The sequence below is a fragment of the Podarcis muralis genome, chromosome 3, assembly GCF_964188315.1.
Source record: "Podarcis muralis chromosome 3, rPodMur119.hap1.1, whole genome shotgun sequence".
Lineage (NCBI taxonomy): Eukaryota > Metazoa > Chordata > Lepidosauria > Squamata > Lacertidae > Podarcis > Podarcis muralis.
Window position 1 is genome coordinate 36583047 of NC_135657.1, and position 24398 is coordinate 36607444.

General features: G+C 42.6%; 1 protein-coding gene across 1 annotated transcript in view; it reads left to right on the plus strand.

Moving 5' to 3' along the window:
- The first annotated feature begins 5445 nt into the window (after positions 1-5445).
- The window catches only part of KCNK5 (potassium two pore domain channel subfamily K member 5), a 36716-nt gene continuing 17763 nt past the window's right edge, over positions 5446-24398 (plus strand). Inside the window, exons 1-2 of the mRNA XM_028724403.2 lie at positions 5446-5777; positions 6088-6335. Coding sequence (XP_028580236.2) covers positions 6150-6335 — 186 coding nt within the window. The 5' untranslated portion in view covers positions 5446-5777; positions 6088-6149. The remainder of the gene's footprint in view (positions 5778-6087; positions 6336-24398) is intronic.

Below are 24398 nucleotides of genomic sequence, written 5' to 3' on the forward strand. Positions count from 1 at the left end.
TAAAACATCATTTTTAAAATTTAATTTAAAAAATCAATATAATTTCAAAATATTGATTTTTAATTGATTTTTAATCTCAATTAACAAAACATACCGACAAAGGGAAAACAGAGGTTAACAGTTGTTCAAGAAGGAAAGAAATATATCAGCTGGTGGTTTTGGTCCAATAAAGGCATTCCAATAAAGGCAATCAAAAATATTTGCTTTGTTAGGACAACATTCTTACTGACATTCTTTTCTTTCTTTTTTTTACTAGGCGATTGTCCACTACATTGGTTGCTGCATGCAAGTGAAGAGGAATTCTGATCATCAAAATGTACATCACATGTTTTATTTTGCTACATCTTGGTGGCAGGAGGAGATATAGGATAGTTGTCTATGGCAGAATGTGTTTGTTTCCAGGAATGTCTCCAGCTCCACCCCTCCACCAATTCAAGTTCTTCTTTTCACTTGACTCAAGTCTTTCTTCTTCCCCTTCCCTGCTTATGCCTGGAACACTTTCCTAACACCCCTATGTGAAGCTGTTTCTCGCTTACCTTAGGTGCATACCCTGGGAGTCATTTTAGACTCACAGCTGTCCATGGAGGTGCAGGTCCATTCTGTGTCCAGGGCAGCTGTTTACCAGCTCCATCTGCTACTCAGGCTGAGAACCTATCTGCCCACGGACTGCCTCGTCAGAGTGGTGCATGCTTTAGTTATCTCTCGCTTGGACTACTGCAATGTGCTCTATGTGGGGCTACCTTTGAAGGTGTCCCAGAAACTACAACTAATTCAGAATGCGGCAGCTAGACTGGTGACTGGGGGCGGCCGCCGAGACCACATAACACCGGTCTTGAAAGACCTACATTGGCTCCCAGTATGTTTCTGAGCACAATTCAAAGTGTTGGTGCTGACCTTTAAAGCCCTAAACGGCCTCGGTCCAGTATACCCAAAGGAGCATCTCCACCCCCATCGTTCTACCCAGACACTGAGGTCCAGCTCCAAGGGCCTTCTGGCGGTTTCCTCACTGTGAGAAGCCAAGTTACTGGGAACCAGGCAGAGGGCCTACTCGGTAGTGGCGCCCTCCCTGTAGAACACCCTCCCACCAGATGTCAAAGAGAACAACAACTGCCAGACTTTTAGAAGACATTTGAAGGCAGCCCTGTTTAGGGAAGCTTTTAATGTTTGATGCATTACTGTATTTTAATATTTTGTTAGAAGCCCAGCCAGATGGGCGGGGTATAAATTATTATTATTATTATTATTATTATTATATTTTAAATCCTTCTGCAGAGCCTTTTCCAAGTCTTCAGCACAATTTTCATTGTGATGCCCTACTGAATCTAAGCTTAAGTGTGAATAACTGATCTGAATACATATTGTTTTCCTGTTTACCTTTGCCACCTTCTTGATCACCTGTCTGAAACCAGAAACTCCTTGGGAAAAGGACCTGCCTTTTTGTCTGTTACTCCATAAACTGGTACATTGGTTGCACGAAAATAAACAAGCAAACTTCTCATCCAGATAAGGATCTGTACAGGAAAGCATATTCCAGGCATGTTAGGTCCCTCTTGCTGCTGTAGTGAGTGAACAATCTCACTTAAATCCACTTCATTCCTGACTGGCTAACCGCTAATGTAAGCCTAACACTCTAGCTAGAACTGTTTTTCAGTAGTTGTTGCATTACTTTACGGTTATCAGTACTGATTTCATCAGTCAATTTATTTCCTGGTGATATCATTTTGCAAGATCCTTCTGCGCTGTCTGCTTTGTACTTTAGTTCTTATGTAAACTGTGGATAAAGGCTGGTTTCTAAATGTGTCACAGAAAACCACCAACAAGAGTTTCTCACTTGCACACTATTAAGTATGCACAATCTTCTACATGCAATGCCAGTATTTATGTGGCGGTCCCTTACAATGAATGCAGACAAACATACAGACAAAAGAATAGTTCAAAGAAAATGAAAATATTTTCCCATGCTACTTGTCAGTTTCTGACTGAGGCTTCTATCCCATGCACATGGGAGTAAGTCCCATTAGAAAAAGAAGAAGAAAACTGTTTTATACGAAGTCAGATCATTAGTCCATCCAGATCAGTATTTTCTACAGCAATAGTCCCAGTTCCATTGGGTCTATGCAGCCATGAAACTCTTCACTGTTGCCCACAAGCAGGGGAAAGAAAGTTATGAATCAAAATGTGCAGATACCCTTCTAAACAATGCCTATGAAATGAGTCATCCTGTCTGGTCATGCCTGTCAGTGTTTTTCTAGTTAGTGAAGTTAAACCGCTGATTGATAATTGATTTGTTTGGACACTGGGGGATAGGAATCCCTGGGGTCCTAAAGAGTTTTTCCCCTCCTCTTTAGTGCACTTGCCCTGCTTCTGTCTTATATTCTAGTAGTCCATGGAATCTTCGTAATTCCATCTTCCCCCCTAGCAACCAGAATGCATCCTTCCTGTGGTGATTTTGTCTGGGATCAGGTACTGTGCTCCAAAGAAGTTGTTTTCAGCAAATACTACTACACAATAAAGTGTGGTGGGTGTTAAACAATCACCTCCTCAAATGACAAATGCAAAAAGTAAAAACTTTGCAACACAGCTTAGCCACATGCTATAAATGTGTATTTCAGAAGTAATTATGTGTTTAATGGGGCATACTCCCAGGTAAATTGGTATAGGATGGGAGCCTAGGTCTTGCTTTAGGGATGGCAATGGGGAAATATTGTTCTTGTAACTTTAACTGCTGTATCTCCACAATGAGGACCAGCAGGACATAACTGACTTCCAAAGGCAAACATGAAGCTGTCTGTGATTGTGAGAAGCAGTAATGCCTGCAACTCTTTATAACTTTCTTTTATCCTTAAATGTGTGAGACCTCACATATTGGGATGAGAATGCTAATCTTTTACTTTCCACCCAGGGTGTACCTAGTAAAACATTTACAAAGTAAGTGTGGGGAAATCATTGACAGGACTGAGCCCATGCCTGGGGGGGGGGGGGACTACCCACCAAACCTTAACTGTAGTCATTGAGGTTAAAGAGATGCATTTCATGATACATCAGATGAAGTGGTCTCTAGTCCATGGAAGCTTTTGCCATAATAAAACTGGTTAGCCCTTAAAAGTGCCACAAGATTCAGTTAGTTTTGCTGCTGCAAACTAATATGGTCACCCTCTGAAAAACGGAGGTAGAAAAAGCAAGCATGTTTTGTTCTTTGAGAAAATATGCTTACCTCCAAATGTTAAGTGAGAAAATATTACTCTAGATATGCTTGTTATTTTTATTAGGACCTGTGGGAGGGGGACAAAAATAATTTGTGTGAGAGATTTTAGACCAAGAAACAAAACTGTGTTGGACTATAGATACTGTGATTTGAAGGCTCATTTTCTACTCATTATCTCTTAACACATTCAGGTTACCATCCAGACATGCTAAAGATATACTTACATGCTGTTCTAATTTGTGTTTATGCAGAAGTGCTGAATTTGGAACAAGACCATCTGGGTTCAAATCTGTGCCATCTACGAAGCTCACTGGGTAGCCTTGGAAAATATGCCATCACAGAGTCCTGAGGCTAAAATGAGCCAGCCTCAAAGCTCCCCCAAAGGGTACAAATAACTAAATTTATGGGACTTGCTAACATGTTAAGTGTGAAAAGGATTGTAGCCTTCTGTTGCTTCAGCACTGACTCAACTGCCAAAGCACGCTTGGGTTGACAATATTTCTAGGGACACTTGGAAAGCTGTGCGTGGACCTGAGAGTTTTCTGCCACAACTGTACTGACACCCAGTCCAGGGGGGTGGCACTGACTGACAGCTTCACCCTCCTTCATCCCAGTGTTGAAATTTTAGAAGGAGGAGGTTGGGGACAAAACTGGGGACCAGTGGTTTCTGCCTGTCATTGGCTCTAATTCAACCTCCTACTGGCACCCCTGCCTTCTATCCCACCAGTCATGAGCATAGCCAAGGGAGGGGGCAGGTGGCAACTGCCCCCCCTAAAATGGGTAAATCAATAAAAATACTTAACTGAGGTTCTGCCCCCCCTAACATGATGCCTGTCCCCCTTAACATAAATCCTGACGACACCCATGCCACCAGTCTCAATGAGCACCAGCCACCATTGAATTTGTAAGAGATGCTGGGGAAGCAGAATCTTTGGGTATCAGTTGCACTGATGCAACATGCCTGTCACTCACCCACTAGAGACAAAGGGTGAGCGAGCAGCCATAGGTGATTGGACTCTCTCTTTGGGAAGCTGCACCAGGTCAAAGTCATAGAATCATAGAATCATAGAATCATAGAGTTGGAAGAGACCACAAGGGCCATCGAGTCCAACCCCCTGCCAAGCAGGAAACACCATCAGAGCACTCCTGACATATGGTTGTCAAGCCTCTGCTTAAAGACCTCCAAAGACGGAGACTCCACCACACTCCTTGGCAGCAAATTCCACTGTTGAACAGCTCTTACTGTCAGGAAGTTCTTCCTAATGTTTAGGTGGAATCTTCTTTCTTGTAGTTTGGATCCATTGCTCCGTGTCCGCTTCTCTGGAGCAGCAGAAAACAACCTTTCTCCCTCCTCTATGTGACAACCTTTTATATATTTGAACATGGCTATCATATCACCCCTTAACCTCCTCTTCTCCAGGCTAAACATGCCCAGCTCCCTTAGCCGTTCCTCATAAGGCATCCTTTCCAGGCCTTTGACCATTTTGGTTGCCCTCATGCTTTGGTTGCCCTCAAGTCAACCCACTCATGCTTAGAGGAAGGCAACCTCACCCACCATTATTATTTGGCAGCCAGCATGGTGCAGTGGTTAGCAATGGAGTCTGATCTGGGCGACGGGCATTAGCTCACTGGGTGACCTTAAACTGGCCACGGCCTCCCAGCCTCACCTACCTCACAGGGTTGTGGGAGGATAATGTGAACCATGTACACTGCCCTGAGCTCCTTGAGAGGAAAAGGGGAAAGAAAGGGAGGGAGATAGCCCTCTGTCATTTGGTGGTGGGGCAAGGACTGGGGTGCAGCATGGAGGCCCCCACCAAAACGCACTGCTGCCAAGGGAAGCAGGCCTGGCCACTACTTTTTGTGTTTTTATCTTGTATTTTTATGCCCTGAGATCTGTGGATAAAGGATGTTATACAATTTTATTTTATTTTATTTTATTCATCATCATCATTATTCCTTTTCCAGCACTGCGTAAAGCATACGGATGAGCTTCAGCTCCAGAGTGATCGTTTTATCTGAGATAACGAACGTGGCTACTCTTTTGAACTTTTAAATCCACTTTTTTTTTTTTTTTTACCAGTGCTGAACCTTCCTTCAGCCCTCGGAGGGCGGGAATATGAGAGTGAAAGACAGACAGGCAGACACACAGACACACACACTTGACGTAGGCTCCCACCCAGGTCAACGTAAGAGCAAGCAAGCACCTCGCTTAACTGCCGAGGAGCGCAGCTCACCCCGCCCAGGCGGTGGCAGCAGCTAGCTCTGACCATTCCACGAGCTGGCACCGCGCAGGGCGGGCGCTCCGCTCCTAAATAGCTTTTCTCAGGGCGGGCCGGGGCCACTCCGCGCTGAGAGAGCGGGCTGGGAGAAGCTGAGAAAGAGACGGCTGTTGGCGCACGCGGCGTGGCGACCACGGCGCCCTCTCTCCGCTGCTGCCACCGCCACTGCCACGGAACGCGCCGGGACACGGAGTCCGCGCGCCACATGGGACACAGGCGGGCTGAATGAGGCTTCCCCGCTGCCTCCGTCTCTGAGGCGGGAGAACGGAGCCGCCGCCGCCACCGGCCAACCGGTAACGGCTCCGCATGCGCCGCTGGTTGAGAGGAGTGGGGGAGCAGAAGGGCACCAAATTCAAACAGCGAAAGAGACGCAGGCAGAGAAAGGAGGACCGTCGGAAGAACGGGTGGTTCGGTGGGGGGAAGCGACGAGGAGGAGGAGACGGTGGGAGGAGAGCAGAATGAAGTGAGAGGCAAATAAAAAGAGGGGCTTCGGGGAGGAGGAAGGGGTGGGGAGCAGAGGCAGGCTAAGGCAAGGCAGCGCGCGAGAGTCCCTCGCATTCTCTCCAGAGGGAGCTCAGGTCTGCTCTCCGCTTCCCTCGCCAGGCACATCCCCGCGGCCGCCTCTCCTTTTCGCTGTCGCTGAGCGTCCCCCACTGGGCGCCGCCATGGTCGACAGGGGTCCCCTGCTCACGTCGGCGATCATCTTCTACCTGTCCATCGGAGCAGCGATTTTCGAAGTCTTGGAGCAGCCTTACTGGAAGCAAGCGACGCAGAGCTACAAGGACAAGAAAACCCAACTCCTCAAGGATTTCCCCTGCCTGGGCCAGGAAGGGCTGGACAAGATCCTGCAGGTGAGTTTGGGAGCGGGGGAAAAAGCTGCTCTTCCGAAAGAAATCCGATGGAGAAGTCGCTGGGCTGGGCTGGAGTGTGGCGGCTTGTCCACCTTCTGTGAACCGACGGTCACGTTGGAGGCTTCCAAAGCGGAGGACTTCAAAGAGTACTGTATTATAAGCCTAAGCAAATGGCACCTGAGGACATGAATGCACACGAAATAAAAAGGGGAAATACCACCCATCCCTACACAGAGAGAGTTTTCCCTCCACTTACACGGGGGACATCATTGTGTTCCTCCTGGGGGAAGGAGCCAACCCTTTGAATGAAAGCATGGGTTATTGTTTAGCTCTGTCGGTGCGTTTCAAACCCTGCACCTCCTCCCTCCCTAAATTGCACAAACCTAACAATGCATGAATCAAATTCAAAGTACAGTAGATGAACACCAGGAGCGATCCGAGGTTGGGAGTATGTGTTTGCAGAACAAATCGTTCTTTGAAGGGGGGACACACACACATATTAAATGTGGCATTCAACGCGAAGCTCACTTGTAACAGCAGTCTTTTTATTTCATTCTCCCCACCCTTTCGGAGCCCTCTCACTGTACCCTCTCGACATACAAAGGCGTTTATCTGTTAAGCAGCGTTTAAGAACTGGACTTTCCCCAGAGTGCTCAGACTCAATTGGTTTGTCACACTCTTTCCCCTCTGTAAACTCCTCCTCAGTCATACGTTGCCGGTGGCTGTTATTGTGACTTTTCTAAGGGGCAGACCCAGCACAGTTTTGTACTGTTTTATGTCAGCAGCAGGTGCTTAGTTTCTCGTTTCCTCTTTTTCAAATGTTGTGCAGATGTTATCAGTACAGCTTTTAAGCCTGTGAGCAGGTGAAAAGCGTGGAAGAGATTATAAAAAGAAAGCGAGTGCAAACAGAGAGAGAGGGGGAAACTTTGTGATGTGTCCTTGAAACATTGTGCAGTTTTAAGTTTTCTTTCAATATTTGAATGGCAAGGCTTGTATAGTAAGAAGCAAAACACCTGTTTCATGCTTTGCATCTGGAGAACTGAGCTGTGTGCGGGTGCATGGATGTTTTCCTCTTGAAAGTTCAAAGGTGAACGTCTGTTTAAATTAATTCACTGGGAAATATTCCTTCCTGCAACTTCTAGCTTCTCTAGAATGTTTTCTCATTATCAGCTCAGTATGGATACTCTGGTAGATCTGAATGTGAATAGAAAGATTCCAGTCCTCAAAGAGCTCAACTTGCAGGAGCCCCATTGATTGAGCCACATGAGATCCGGAAACAAAGGATGATGCTGAATAGTTCCTGCCCTTGATCCTTTTCTTTGTTTGCCTGTCTCTTCTTATATGCTTCATAAGCTCCATTATGTGGAAAGTTTGCCTGGCACTTTTGTTAAGCTCTGGCTTGCACAGAGTGTGAGGCCAGACAGTAAAATAAAGAACTGCAGGATTCTTGTTGCAGCTGCATAAAATATCATTTAGGTTGAATCTTCACTGAACTTCTAGTAGTATATAGCAGTGGACATGTTACTGATTCTGGAACAGAGTCTTGCAGCACCTTTGAAGGCTAGTCTTTATTGCAGCATAAGCTTTTGTAGACCAGCTTTTGTCTGTCCTTTGCATGAAACATTGTCAGTTTTGCAAGCTCCTGTAACTGTAAACTCCTCAGGGCAGAGACCTGACCCTTTTTGTACCCTGTAAAGTACCATGTGCATTGATGATGTTATAATAACTAGCATGTATGTATGTATTACATATACAGATATAGCTGGAAAATTATAAAAGAGGGAGGCCAAAATGTCATGAAACACAGGAAGGTACAGGCATTCTGTGTTGTGTGTGTGTGTGTTTAGAAAAGCTTGTTCTTCTGGCGTATTCTTGGCACTTTCATCTGCTGCTGAAGTTGAAAAGGGCAACGGAAATGCTCAAGGGCCTGGAGACATTTGTCCTATGTAGAAAGGTTGCAACATCTGGCAAAATGGTACAGAAGGGGGCACATGATAGAGGTATATAATGGTGTGAAGACAGAGAAGTATTTCTACCCTCTCTCCTAATACGAGAACCCAGGCTTATCTGATGATGCTGATTGGTAGGAAATTCACCAGGGCTCTTCTTTATGTTCTTAGTGTTTGTGGGTGGAATTAAACGTGCACTATTACAAACGTTCCATCTGCACAAGCAGAAGGTTTGCCAGATGGAATGATTCCACCCCCCTGCACTGTTCTGGAGGTTCTTCTGACACAGACACCCCCAAGCCAATTGTGGGGAGGTGAAAAGCCTGTGTGCAGGGCTTCCACTGAAAGGGTCGTTGGTCTATATCTTATTCCTCCTGTGCTTCATCACTTCGAAGTTAATATAACTGTAGAGGGTTATGCAATAAGGGTCAATCAATTTATACAGCCCGGGCTGCATGGCTGGAGTATTCCATGGTCTGTCTATCTGTTTTCACTTGTTTTGGGGGATACATGGAATGGATCCAATTTTCCAATTTGAAAAAAGGAAGGATGGGCTTACAATTAATTTACTCATTGTTATTATATAGCATTGCTTTTATTGAAGTCAAAATGAAAATATTCTGACCACTGGATTCACTGGGATAACATTCCATTATGTGAACTGAGCTAGTCATGGTTTGATGGTTATCACAGAAAACCCTCTTTTAGTGTGAGGGTGAGCTAAGTAACCTTTTGGTTTAAATTCTTTTGTGCTGTCACTATTGATTTTCAGGTTTCTGTAACTTTATATCTCTGTTGGTCCCTTGGTGAATGATGTGACTGTCATCTAAGGCAGTGGATCATAAACTTGGTGTTTGCTTGTTCTTTGTGGACTTGTATTTTTTTGCCCCACACCCACTACATGGGGGGATGATTGACAGACTTCACATTATAAAAACTAAACTACTGTGCAGCTCAGTGGAAGTTATTTGTGTGCACATGGAAGAATGATGCATGCAGCTGGTGGTTTCTTCAAAGTTTTCAGAGGAACTAGTTGCTTGGCTTTAGAGGAAAATCAATCAAGTTTATTTAAAAACAACAACAACAACAACGTGAAAAGTACCTCTTCAGCATGGGATGGAAATTCAAGAAAAGCTGTTGGCATTTACCTTCCTTTTCATTGCTTCAGATTTCAGGTTTGGTTACACTGTTAGTCGTGTGCATTGCACAACATTACAAATGGGTTTTGTGTATTTGTTGAGCTAAATAATCTCTCAGCATTTTGCCTGAGGGGTCATTGTCACCAAATTAGCCTTCCATGTATAGGATGTTGCACACAGAATATTCTTCTTGATCTTGCACAACCATTGCTACATGTTCCTATAAGCAAAAGTTTCGGAGGCTTCCTGTTCAAGGGGCTAGAACTTCCTCTTTCTTTTTCAAAGTTCTTCTTCAGCAAAATTCAGAAATGCTACTGGTACATCTATCTCCTTCCCCTTTTGCTCATGTTGTGCCCATGCTTGAATCCCTTCATTGATTTCCACTTGCCTTTGGTTTTCCCCAACCGTACTCTGTCCTGTATGTACTGTTATCTGTTTCTCTCCACTCCCTCTATTACAGTGAAGTCTCATGTCAGGTTTCTATTTCTTGTATCCTGTTTTTAGTTAGGGCTCTTCATGTTTTAATTTGAAATTGCGCAAAGTTACTAAATGTTCATAGGCTGCAATCTTACATGCATTTAGCTGGGAGTAAGCTGACATCTAAGTAAACATGAATAGGGTCTGGCTGTGTATGTGTGCTCTTCATTGCTGAGGATGCAACTCAGATAAAATACTCAGTTTAGGGGGATATTTGTCACTTCTCTTGTGACCTGACTCTGTCTCTTCTGCTGACATTGCAGCATCCATCATGCTGCTATGCTGCACAAAGTGCTACTCCATGGGCTAGGATGGAAGTAGTGAGAAGTGTGGATTACTGCTGACCCGTGAATGTGCAGCGCTGGCTCTATCATTGAGCACAGTGAAGCAGCCAACGCTGAGACTGGCAGCATGGTGTTGGAGGGCAGAGCCCTGCACACTAAGCTAGTCTGCTGCTCTCAGGTGTAACTCTATCACCAACATTGAAGCAAAATCCAAATGCCAGCCCAGCCAGCTTCTGTACATGGAATAGGGATCTTGTCCTTTGCTTTAGGCAGAAGCTTGAACCAGCTCTGGGATTATGATTTAGAACACACATAGCCCTAATTCAGTCTTAATGGTCTTCACTTATGAATAAACCACAGTGCACATTGTGCTTGCCTCCTCTTTTGCACCCATGAGGAGATCAGTTTTATACTAAGCACAGTTCTCTGTTTTGTCCTGACTAAAGTTTTACATTTGTTAGAACAAACCAGGATCTGCAATCATGATTTAATTCTGGCTTATTTTCACTAAACAAACAATCCACAGTTCCATGAATTCAGACATAATGAGGAACTCTGGTTTGTTAAAAAACTGCAAGCAAAGGTTTTTCTCCAACTCAGAGGCACACCAAGGAAGGGAGAGGAGGGAGTAAAGGTGCAAACTGGATACACATTCACATAGTGGGAAACCATAGCTTCTATTACATCTGATATTTACTCCTGTATCAGGGACTGGCTGGATGCAGAGGAATGGTGGGAGGTTGCAAGAATGGGTGAAGCAAATCATGTATATGGTAGCGCACATAAATTCATTGCATTGCACTGAAGTAAGTGAACCTTCTGTTCCCATTGGGTTCACTGAGGGTTACTCTGAAGTAAGTGTGCTGAGAATTTTTTAAAAGTTCATATGTTGTACAGGGAAGGACAAGTCTGTATTAACTGGTGATGTGTGAACTGCTATTTCAAAGCTTAGCTACCCCCTTCCCTTAACTGCTTAGAGGTTTTATTACAATCAAGCAATATATGCTCAACACTAAATACATGCAGCCGAAATTTAACAAAATAATTTGTTACATTTCACATCAGTACTGCAATCACAAAATCTACCCCTTTGCATTTCATGTCCTTTTTCTTGCAACTCCCCTCGTTCCTCTACTCGCACATCTTCCAACTGATTATAGTAGTTCATATGCCTGAGGAGGTAGACACAAAAACTTAGGCCATAATGGATCTGTTAATCCTGAAGATTTGAGAGAAGACCTGTGTATTTTGGCAATATACTCTGCAGCCTTTGTAGATATTCCCTCTGAAACAGTTGAAATCTCTCAGCCTCTGATTCCTCATGTATTGACATGACTTTGACTTGTGAAACTGAAGTGAGAGGCTGCCATAAAAATTATGATTGTAAAAAATCGTTATAAATGCAAAATGGCTTAATTGGGTGTGTTGAATCTTGATGGAGTTCATCAGCTTGGAACTCAGATGCGGATCCTGCATTTAATTTTGTTTGCTTGCCATTTTTTTTACTTTGTTGTTCAAAGATGCATTGGAGAGGTCCCTGCTACCCTATTGTCCCTATTGTGTAAAATTGTTTAGCCAAGAATCATAGCATGTGTCCAATAGGAGTTATACTTCCAAACATCAAAAAATAAGTAGCCAGTAACTGTTTACACAAAGGTGGCGCTGTGGGTAAAAGCCTCAGTGCCTAGGACTTGCCGATCGGCGGTTTGAATCCCCGCGGCAGGGTGAGCTCCCGTTGCTCGGTCCCAGCGCCTGCCAACCTAGCAGTTCGAAAGCACCCCCAGGTGCAAGTAGATAAATAGGTACCGCTCCGGCGGGAAGGTAAACGGCGTTTCCGTGTGCTGCGCTGGCTCGCCAGATGCAGCTTTGTCACGCTGGCCACGTGACCCGGAAGTGTCTCCGGACAGCGCTGGCCCCCGGCCTCTTGAGTGAGATGGGTGCACAACCCTAGAGTCTGTCAAGACTGGCCTGTACGGGCAGGGGTACCTTTACCTTTACCTAACTGTTTACACACTTTGGTGAGTGAACAGCTGAGACACTTGTGAATTTTTATTTCCTGGATAATTGTTAAGAACTTGGGAAAGTGAAATTGACTGAGAGCAGGTTTTCTTCCTTCCTGGCATAACTGCCAAACTACTATTAATAACTAAATGGGACAAGACCCTATTTTCAAAAAAATGGAAGCAAAGTTCTTTCTTCCCTGGAGTAAAAACAGTTACAGGAAGTTGAGGATGCACCCCAATGCCTTCCTGTGTAGACGTTTGACATTGCTGGAAAATTTTGGGTTCCATATTTCCAGACACAGACCCTTGAAGTACAACTAAAGCACATCACCCTACTCATGTTATGAACAACCACTGAGTCACAGAAACATGAGTAGGTTGTTGCATCATTTCCTTGGTTCTGTGTCTTGCGCAAATTAGAAATTGTGCACCTCTTGTCTTCCTCTTTCTCCCCCCTCCCCTCCGCCTCTCTCTCTATAGCGTTTGTCACGTACCAATTTATTTTTCAACAAGAACTTGATTACATGTTATATTGCCATGTCAATTAAACAGATGTTAACATCTGCATTGTTGCTGATGGAGGAAGAAGAGAGGAGTAGGCACACCACACTCCCAATAACAGCATTTAACCTGTGGCCTTCAAGATATTTTTAGACTACAGCTCCTATCAGTCCCAGTTTGCATGGCCAATGGTCAAGAATGATGGAAGTTGTAATCCAACAACATTTGGAGGGCCAAAGTGTCCCAGCTCCTGCCATACTTGCTTTGAGGAAGGAATGTTTCCACCTTCATTTATAGCAAGAAGCTGTAGAATGGCTTTCTTTTCTCCACATCTCAATAAGCATTTATATTGTTGTTGAGCAAATGAGATTTTTTTCCTCAGCAAGTGAGCCATTGCAATTTGGAGTGCTGTCAAAATTATTATAATTATTAAAATGCATATACTGCCATTCATCCAAGGATCACAGGGCAGTTTGCAGTATTCTATGCAGCTCAGCAAATGCCATGGGCATCTTATTTCCTAAATGCATATGCCATTTAGGATCGGAACATCCAAGATCCTGCCTACAAGGAGGGGTGTAAGGGCTGAAGTAAATTAAGATGAATACAGAATTTGCTGTGAAACTAATTTGCTATTCCTTGGAGTGCGACTGCTTCCCCTATCATACATGGGAGCACAAGTCATCCAGCTTTTTTAAAAAAGAGTGGTGGTCAGCAAGATGACTCCTGGCATCTTTCGTGTTTATTGATTATATAATGAAAACTTGTCTTTGAATTAAGAGTTGCAGGACTATCTCCAAAAGGATGAAGTAGCAGCATGACTTCATTGTCTGGATAAGCTCTTATCTCAACCCCATGACTAGTATAAGGCCCCTTTCAAGCATGATGTGTAGATATATTCAGTGGAAAGCCTACATATGTAGAGGTCTGTAGGACTAGCCATATTACATTTTACATTCCTACTATTTCGATACCCTCACTCCAACTTCTGTCTGACATACACTAAAGCAGATTGGCCAAGAGTTGAGCCAGTTATATTTCAGACAGTGAATTAAGGACAATGGCTATCATGACCTTTCAAGATACATACCATTGATTGTCCCAGTTGGATAAGGGGTGGGGGTGGGAAGAAGCAGCTGCAGGAAGCCTAGATAAACCTAAATGTGAACAACAAGTTTGTGGCTTCTTACAAAGAACAGGATGCTATCTTTGCCAGAGCGGTCTCTTACCCCACCCTTGATTTGCTTCTGGGTACTTTAAAAAAGGCACAACATCTATATCCAAGTAAATGTGTAAGTATCTTGTACACTCTTGGTGGAACTGAAGCAACATTAACTCCTCCTGAAACTTGGAAGTAACTACTGAGATATCTTCAGCTCTACGGCAATGCCTGAGAGAACCACTATTTCTGCCATTTGCACTATGCAATCCATTATTTACTTAATTCATTTACCTGAAATCTGCTTTAATCTGGTCCCAAGTTGTTCAGTAATAATGCCATGGCATTAGTTAGGTATTAGTAACAACACACTGAAGATAGTCCAGTACCGAATAGGGAGCCAGAGCAGTTTCCTCAATGCAGATGTAATTATGTGCATATCCAAGTACTGCATTTAACAACTTCACTGCAGTATCCTGCAGCAGCAGGAGCTTCCAGACCAGTCTGAAGGGAAGCCCCCCAGAAAGCACATTACAGTTGTGCAGTTGTGAGGATACCAATGCATGGATCATGGTGACCAAGCTAGTCCTGTTCAGGAAAGGACATACTTGGTGTACCAGCCTAAGTTGATGGTAGGTGCTCCTTGCCAAAGAGGTTGCTTGGTTCTACAATGACAAAGATGGATTCAAGAGGACCTGAAAGTTATGTAGCCATTCTTTCAAAGGGAATGCAGCCTCAACCAGAAATAGCAAGCTCACAAACTCCTGGACTTAGCTATTTTGTCAAAACTTCCAGAGAGACTTTGACACATAGTCCCAATTTTACTTAATGCCCCCCCCCAATGTATCAGTGCCAGACTTGGACTTGCAAATTTCAGTGGCATCCTGTGCAATGCCAAAATTTGGCGCGCACGTGCGCGCACACACACCGCCTCTCAATATACGTTCTATAAGTCACTGTTGCGGCACCCTCTCAGCTCTGCCCCCGGTGTGGGCAAACTGGTTGTGCTCCCCTAAATCCACCTCTGAATATATGCAGCAGCGTTACATATTTTCTCCAATAGAGATGTACAGCTAAGGTCAATCATGTAATAGTAGTAGTAACATGAAATGTTTAGGGAGTAGCCAAGCTTCCATTTTACAGACATCTTAAGAATGCATATCCAGACCTCCTCCAGTATGGACAGCTGCTTACTTGGACAGAAGTCCCAACAGCTGCTCTCCTTTTTCTGGCCCACACATCATTGAGTCGATCCAGTTTCAGGCTTTATGATGCAACAGCACTTGCAGCTGCACTTGTTTCAAAAGAAGGGTGTTACATTTTCAGTGGTTCCTGAAAATACAAAATTGGCTAAAAGAAAGAAGTTTAAGACAGCCGTTTCCTGCACTGTTGAGGTGGGGAGGGGTAATATTTATTTATTTTTGTACTAAGCAGATGTAAAAGCTACAGAAACTGAGGACAGGGAGAAAAGAGAGCAATTAGTAGAAATTTGTTGCTTCCAGCAAAATGCGTTCTCCTGGTCATATTGTTCAAGGGCACATTTGCCTTTCTTAGCTGCCTGCATCTAATACGGGTCTTAGTAAGAGCAGATCGTGTTAGTTCTTTGAATGGCTTATCAGCACGTGCAGCTAGGCCTGTCATATGAAGCCCAACCACAAAGCAGCAACAATTTGTGTGAAGTTCTGAGTGCAGAAGTACATCCTGCAGGCACAACCCGGTGCTAAAAGCAAGACTGTTCAATACTGCACTCCACCATGGGGTTAGTGGTATGCTACTAACTAGAGGATGTGATTGCATTAAGGTACAGTATCACAGTGCCACAGTCCTTGTGCATATGCAGTCTTTGTGTTTATATTAATGTAAAGAAATTTCAAAGCTCACTTGTCACTGTAAGCTTAGTTCTAATAGTACACTGAAACATTTTCTAGGGCTTTCTGTACAGTGGTACCTTGGTTCTCAAGCTTAATCCATTCCAGAAGTCCATTCCAAAACCAAAGCGTTCCAAAACCAAGGTGCACTTTCCCATAGAACGTAATGCAAAACGGATTAATCTGTTCCAGACTTTTAAAAACAACCCCTAAAACAGCAATTTAACATGAATTTTACTATCCAGCGAGACCACTGATCCATAAAATGAAAGCAATAATCAATGTACTGTACTATAAAATAAATAAGACAGTATGCTTTCATGAGCTTTTCGTGTGTATCTGAAGAAGTGTGCATTCACATGAAAGCTCATACGAATAACAAACTTGGTTGGTCTCTAAGGTGCTACTGGAAGGAATTTACATAACATGGCATTTGACTAGCCTGTTTGTGTCTTTGTAAGAACGATAACAGCATTTCAAAAAGTTTCTGTAGCAATCATATCGAGACTTGTAGCTGGTTACATGTTACCTTTTCTGAAGAACCACAGACGGAAACCCCCCTTTCCTTTTTCTTGCCTTCTGTGGGGTTTTTTTTGTTACTAGAACCCATGACAGCACAGGAAGTAGGTTTATTTTACACAGAGCCAGACCTTAAATAGCATTCTTTGCAAACCCCTCCCCCCAAATATTGAAATTCAAATAAATTAGGAAAATGAACTCAAACTACATCCTTGAAATAGTATATCCTCTTTCCAGACAGAACAGAGTAAAACCTCCTAACTGGCAAATAACAGATTTGTATTAGTTAAGTTCTAGCCCCACTTACCTGAGACTAAGGGCTCATCCTCACTTGCCTTTTGCCTCACTCTTTCCAAGCAGAAGTCCATCCTTTAACACTCCAAGCATGCATTTATTTATTTATTTAGCCCTGCACTTCCCTTGGGAAAACCACTCTGTACAGCTAAACCAGAGCAAATGTCAATTCTGGTTTTTTCTGCAGGTGGGGGTTTATAAGCCCTAAGCCTTATTGAATTCCACATGACTTCTATTTGAGTAGATATCATTAGCTTGCACTGTAAGACTGACTGTCCTACCAATTATAATGAAACAAACTTGTTCAGTTTTCCCATAAGTTACACCTTGGTATCCAAATGCAGTTTAGACAAACCTTTGCACTTTTAATGCAAGTTATGTGTCAAAGCCTCAACATTAATCTGTATTTAAATTATATTAAATTAACATAATTCAATTTAGGGCTATTAACCACATTAAACTGAGAGCAGCACATGACTCATTTGTAAAGCACTGTTAAATGTCCAAACAGCTTTTTATTTATTCTCATTCAGCTTCATTTTATCTAAACTCCCAGGGGAATGAAGATGAGAACATCTCGTGCTTTAATTAGCCAAAGTTTCTCTCAATGAGAATACTATGCATTAGGTCTGATTTGGGCTATATGGAGCACACCAAAGCTTTAGGGAGCAATTCAGTGCCCTCCCATGTGCTACCACTAATCCTCTATTGCTGGCAGTCCTCCTGACCACATCGGAGTGGGGCCAGATAAGGCCCTGTCTTTTATGTGGACTTGGATAACCAAAGTTTGATAATATGCTGGCATTTTCAGGGTCTTGTGCCATTACAGTGAAGGTATGCAAGGAGGCATCTCTCTCTACCTCCTTCAGCAGCCTTAAAACAGAACCTCACCTTTTCTGCTTGGGTACACAGATCCGCGTATGAAATACACACATACGTGATCCAGCAAGTTTGAAGACCAGCTGTGCAGAATTGGGTGTGCTTCTTGCTACCACCCGCAACCGCAAAATCCTCTGGAGCAGTGTTGGGAAAGAACTGGGATGATGCTACTGAGTTTTATTGTTTGTTTATAAAGTTTATTGTTTGTTTATAAAGTTTAATATCCCACTCTTGAGAACTGAAAAGCCTTGCAGTTAAGGATTAAAAATGAGGAACCAGTGGAAGCGGATAATAGGATGCAACCCAAAAAGAGACACAGACTGAAAATGATGTATAATTTGCATGTACAGGTTCACATGTGAACTAAAACTGTATCACCCATGCAACGCAACTGGTGTTACAACTCCAGATTCTTTGCACTGTAAGACAGTGTGCTTGTTGTGCAGAATCAAAAGCAGATTACAGTACATTGGGGTGGGGAAGAGTCCCCCCCCCCAGTTATCCATGCTGTTTCTTAAACCATCTGTGTTGACTGAACATGTCTATTTAACTACAATTATTTAATGACTCCTCTAAAATAGTTATCTAAATTGCTGTTTCATGACACAGTAACCAGTTACTGGTTTGGCAATACTCACCCTTGGATAGTTTGTTTAGCTGCTGCTCCTTTTTTAATTATATTCTCTTGGATTTCGTTTGGTTTACATGTAGGACAACTAGATGGAAACTCACTATGAAATGATGAACTTGCTGTTTCCAGCTGAAAATAAAGGTTTTGTAGATTCAGTGTATTGTACCTACAAGTGGAGTCAACAGCGGAGCATGTGAGTCAGATACCTCCTCTTTGAGTGGGAGTGTGTCTAGTTTCGGTGTGAGGTCTAGTTTAGTGGGTGGGCATCCTATGTTGTTTCATTTCATCTCCCACCAGCCTCAGCCAACATTGCCAATGATCAGGGATGATGGGAGTTGTTGTCCAGCAACATCTAGAGGGTCACAGGCTAGTCAGCTTTGCTTTAGATACTTGTAGTCTAAACTGGGAAGTAAATACTGCTGGGGTCAATAAGGCTTGCCCAAGTAAGTGTGCACAGGATGGTAGCTTTAGGTAATTTTTTAGGAGGAACAACGATCGAAATTGCGGTCCATTGTTGTTGTTCTTAAGAATTTAATAAGTTTCCAGAGCTTTCAGGAACAGAAACCTCCTGCAGCAAGCCTGTGTGTGGGTTTGTTTGGCACATCAGGTTAACTAACTTTGAAATATGTTAGCTTGCATGAGTTTTGACTGTGTGCCTTTTTATTTATATTTACATTTTATAGTCGTATACATTGCCTTTCAACCAATAGGCCCTTGATGCGGCTGTTTAGAGTGTTTTCTCATTTCTGTTAAATACTTACACCGCTCGAATTTTATTTGTTGATAAAATACTAAGAGTGTGGCAATTTCAGGCCGGGGGGGTGGGGTGGCTTAGCTCTATAAAGTGAGCCATCTTGCTAACTGTTTTAAAGCCAAATCATTTTTGTACTTTGAATTCTTCAGTTTGGAGTCATCACAGTGTTTTGAATTTCGTATAGTAGAAAAGGGCTGACACGAGGGGAAAGATTCTTCTTTTAAAATAACACCCCACAAAAGGGAAGGTTGTCTTGCCACAACAGTGGTTCTGATTTCCCAGGATATTTTTCCATTTTCTCTAAAATATTGAATCTTTGTTATCCATGCCAAGGGGAACACTGAAGCAATGAAAGTGTGTTCTTGTGTCTTGGGAGGAGTCCTGTCCTCAGGCAGACATGCTGTGTTTGGTCAATTACTCTTCTGTAATTTTCCATGCACCGCCTATAAACATCACAGAATTCTGCAAAACTTCATTTGCCATCTGTCTTGAAAAACCAAGCTATGATTTTTCAGAAGAACAAATATCTATCTGCTGATGATTGAGCTAGTAGATGTTTGCAAAGCTCTGCAGGGAAAACAAGATGCACCATTCTTTTGTATCTCACTTTGATTTAAGATCACACTATTTTGACAGAAGTTATCAATACTGGTGTCCATTTTTTTTGTGATACTTCTATGGTTTTTAAGGCTGTGAATTCTCTTTTAGGCAACTGAATTCCAAGCTTCTTGTCTTGAAGCAGTGTCTATGTTTTTCTTGTGTTTGAGCTTTTTGGGATTAACTATAAATAAAATTTTGTATCTAGGAGCACAGGCATCATTTGTACTTCTCATCCTCACACACAGGCCACATATATCACACTAAGTCAAACTATGGTTTTATTAACTCAGAATTTGTGAAACAAGCCACGCTTAAGCCACAAACCATCCAACCAACCAACCAACCAAACAATCCTAGGTCTGTTTTGTTTTTGATTGACTTGTTTCCTCCCCCCCCCCCCCACTTTCCTCTCCTTGCTCTCCTGAAAGCCATTGAGGTACCCTGCTCCTGCTCACTGGATCACAGTACCCCTTCCCATTAGCCAGCTGCTAGAGAGGAGGTGTGGAAATTTTCTCTTGAGTGCTTCATTTGCTCTTGTCAACGGCTAATTCCCCACCTTCCCCTATCAAGGAAATACCTGGAGTTCTTAGCAGTACAGTTTCTTAACCCTTTTACTTGCTCCACTTTGCTGCCGCAATGTTTATTGGCTTTATTTCCCCAGCTGCACTTTATAGAAAATTTAGGGAGAGTTAAAAACCACAAAGCATATCCTTGCTTAATGCACACACTGGCATCCTAGTTCACCTAGGTCAGTTCAGGGAGTGAAAGTGTGACATGATTATTGTGTCTGCTGCTACCTGTGTGAATTGTTTTTGAAACCTTGAACAGCAGGTATCTGGCACATAAACATGACTTGAAACCCTTCTCTACAGGTTAAAGAGGCATTTAATAAAGCTGCATTTAGTTGCAATCTTTCAACAGTGCAATCTTTCAACAGTGCAAACATGGACCAAGAAAATAATTCAAAAAGGTCCCTTTTAAGTTTTCCTCTGCTATGCATGTTGCAGCTGTGAAACAAAAGCCACATTGGTAGGGAAACTGATATTGTTACCAGACAGAGTTGGCAGTGACAATGGCTTAGCACTGAGAGTGATTTTGCTTTACAGCTGCTCTTGTGTAGTGTCTCTGCTTGGTGAGCAATTTCGATTGTAAAATCACACTTAAAGCATAGCTAAGGAAGTCCCCTTGTTTGCACATAATGTTAAATCATAGTTAAGTTCAGTAAGCCAACAAATATCCATGGCTTATCTCCACTAATGAACCATAGTTAATAAGCTATAGTTAAGGCACTGGGCTTGGTTTGCACATAATTCTAAACCATGGTCCATGCAAATCAGGCCACATGAATTAGGATTTTAAGTTGTACTCTGACAAATACGACACTGGGATAGCCACATTTTAATGGTAGTTCATTTAAATATTTTGATTTTGTGCAGACTTTATAATATGCTTTAACACTTTAAATAGAATTCTGTACTGAAGAAATCTGCCCACACCAAATTGTTCGGCTTTCTGACAGCAGGCTTTTTCTCAGCTGCTGCTTGTTTGTCTTTTACCACTGTTGACACTGATTTCTGTTTTCTGTTCTGAAGTACTCTCCAGACTTCATGACAGGGAGATAATTCTTGGCTGTTTTAAATGGGGGGAAATCATCCAAATTTGGAAGGCCATTCCCCACCCCCACTCCAGTTGCCTCAGAAGTAAAACATGTCCATTGTGTAGTTATGTTAACTTGCAGAATTAGTATCTGTTAAGAGGACTGGTAATCAGTCATAGCTCTTCTAGTCAAGGATGCCTGTAACTTATTAACTAGAAATGGCTTCTGCAGTTGGGAAAAAAGAAATAGAAAGTAAGTAAAGTGTTAAACCAACATGTAAGGATGGAATAATTGTGCTTTCATCCTAGCTTCTGCTTATTTGCTCTGACATCATGCAAGTAGGTCAAAAGTTCAAGGATGACAGTGATTTGCTCTGGGTGTGATCCAGCAGTCTGTGATGTCTGGTAACCTTTTGTTGGCAGTATGGTATTCATTTGCACTGTAAGCTGCAGGACAATGGACAAACAGAGGACCCAATTTATAGTTGCCAATTTACATGCCATGAGTTAAGTTTTCTTTTATCTTTTTTGCTAATGCATGTGAGGACAGCATGTGTAACCTTTCCCTATTGCAATGTCTTCATGAACATAGGTTCATATAGTAATGAGTTTGTGGATGCCAGAACCTCCCCTAAATTCCTGGGTCTAGTGGTTCTTGGTGTTTAATCAGTGCTTAGAGTGTTAATATGGGTTGTCAGGTGTTGAATTTAGCAGTGTCAAAATACAGGTCAAACCAGTTTTTCCGTGCTCAGGAAATCACCTGGGAGAAGAGCCATAATGGAGAACAAAAGAAAGGTAATGGGCAACCAAACAAAGCAGATACGCTGTGCTGGACAGCAGATGGGTGTGAGCCCCCACTTCCACTGAGAGATAGTTAGCAGGGAAAAAGAGTTGTATTTGGATTGCAGTTGGTTGGGATATGGGCTAGAGAGAGAGAAATGTCAGGCTGTTAAATGCAGCAAGCTGAGCAGAGGGTCAGAGAGACATCATTTCTTTCTGGATCCAAGGCTGAAGCAATGGGAAAAACAGGACCCTCTTGGAGTGTAATGCTTTGAACCCTTCCATCATCATAGGCTCAGGTTGTATATGTGTGTGATTATCATAAAGACACCACAGTCTCTGCTGTGCCTCAGTTCCAAAGGAAACAAGAACCCTGGGTAAGCAACTGGACCCCTGGAATCTCACACCACTCAGAGACTGGAATGGTGTGCAACAACATGTTGTCAGATACTGCTGGCTTGCCACCACAATGCAATCTTTTTTATGTTTTCTGGTAGCATTTTATCAGTAACCTACGAAGAAACAGATTAGGGAACTATATAATGCCCCAACGAGGAATCAAAAAGAAGTATTTAATATTTAGTAAATGTATGTAAAGATATCCTTTGCTTCTAAAGCTGCCTGTAATATTGGCACTGAAGCAACGTGGTTTTAGCTTGTTTTAAACAGCTATTTATGTTGAGTGCCAACATTAATTGCTCTGATTCTGCCCCCAGCTTAACAGTGCAAAGTTCAGACTTGTTCAAAGGAAAACCAATTGCTGCAGATCCTTTAAGATCCAGGTATCCTTTAAGCTTAATTGTTACCATCTTCACCTTACATGCATATCCTAAAACCTGGTTTGTTTGTTTTTGTTTATTAGATTTTTTACCCACTCCTTCACCATGGTATACAATAATAGAAACAATTACAATTCTAAAACACATAAAACCATTCCAAGTGGAACAGAAACATTTGCCTTGTTCATTTTAGTTTAGTTATCTCAGGTCATGCTTTATTCCTTTCCCTGGAGCCTGAGTGATTCCAGCATTCAGTGCAATGGAAACTGCTCTGGTTTTGTGGGCTTCTGGTGAGTCTCACTGAGGTAGTGGTGGGAGATGATACATATGTTTTGGTTTTTACATTTTTTATTTTTATTGCACTGAAGTTGTTGCTCACCCTTTGATTAATAAGTAGTGCTTGTAATAGAGCTGTTGTTAGGACATACAGTGGTACCTCGGGTTAAGAACTTAATTTGTTCCGGAGATCCATTCTTAACCTGAAACTGTTCTTAACCTGAAGCACCACTTTAGCTAATGGGGCCTCCTGCTGCTGCCACGCCGCCGGAGCACAATTTCTGTTCACATCCTGAAGCAAAGTTCTTAACCCGAGGTACTATTTCCGGGTTAGAGGAGCCTGTAACCTGAAGTGTATGTAACCTGAAGCATATGTAACCCAAGGTACCACTGTATAGATACAGAGATATAGATAGACAGATATAATCACAAAGGCTGGTGATGAAGCAGAGTATAGCTACTATGAAACATGACTCCCCTCCCTCTCCCATTTCCTTTTTTAAAAATGGAGAATTCCTAAATCTTTGGCAAATCAGCTCGTAGATGATAAAACAACAAAATCTTGGACGACATCTCCTCCCTCCCTCTCCCGCAGCAATCAGAAGTAAAACTATGCCCAGTGTGTGTAGTTCTGTTACATAAGAAATAAACAAGAAACTAGCCAGCATGATCTTGCATGCTTTAGATTTCAGACTTTGCCACAAGCTCTGGGCACTTTGTTAGGTAAGAAACAGAGGTTTGTTCAGATGCAAGTCTAGGCTGCTGGCACAGTAAATAACAGACGAACAGCAATAAATGAGACATCGTGCCTTGAAGCCCCAAAATATGTGAACACCTAGTAGTACTGTTATATAAATGCTACAAAAATGATCTGAAAGAGCAAAGCTGTTCTCTCAAAGTATGATTTGGTTTCTTGGTGCTTTTTGCATTAAAAAGCGATTATTGGGGAGGAACAGCAGGAGAGGGCTTTTGTCTTCATAGCCAGCTGTAGACTTCCCAGAAGAACCAGCCCGCCCCAAGTTGAATCAAGGATTTTGGACTACATACACTCTGATCCAGCAGGAGTTGTTACATATATTTGTGTTGCTGAGATGCAGATTTTATTATCCACTTGCTCATTAATCAGTTGATATGTTTAACAGGTAGCCCAAATCTAGCTATATTTATTCCAATGTAGGCCCTACGGATTCCAACCAAATGTGTTCGCAAATAAGCATCGTTAGGATTGCAACCTTAAATTTTGTGTTGGATGTTTTAACTTCACTTTTCTCTGCAGTGGTGTTACTCACTTTGGTTCTTAAAAAAAACCTGTGCAGCACATAGGCCAGCTGATAAGAGGGGGAGCATAGCCAAAATTTTAATTTGATTATAGCCTGACTCACCAGGTAATCCACTTTATGCGGTGCATAAAGTTCTCCAGCTGCACCTGCACAGCTGAGAAAAGTTCACGTTTCAGTGGAGAAATTGCAACAGCACTTTGAACTTTGATTCCATTCCTTTGAAAGATAACTGCAAGTCAAAACAACTGCTGAAATGATTAAACGTATCTGCTAGCAACAATCAGTTCTTCACAAT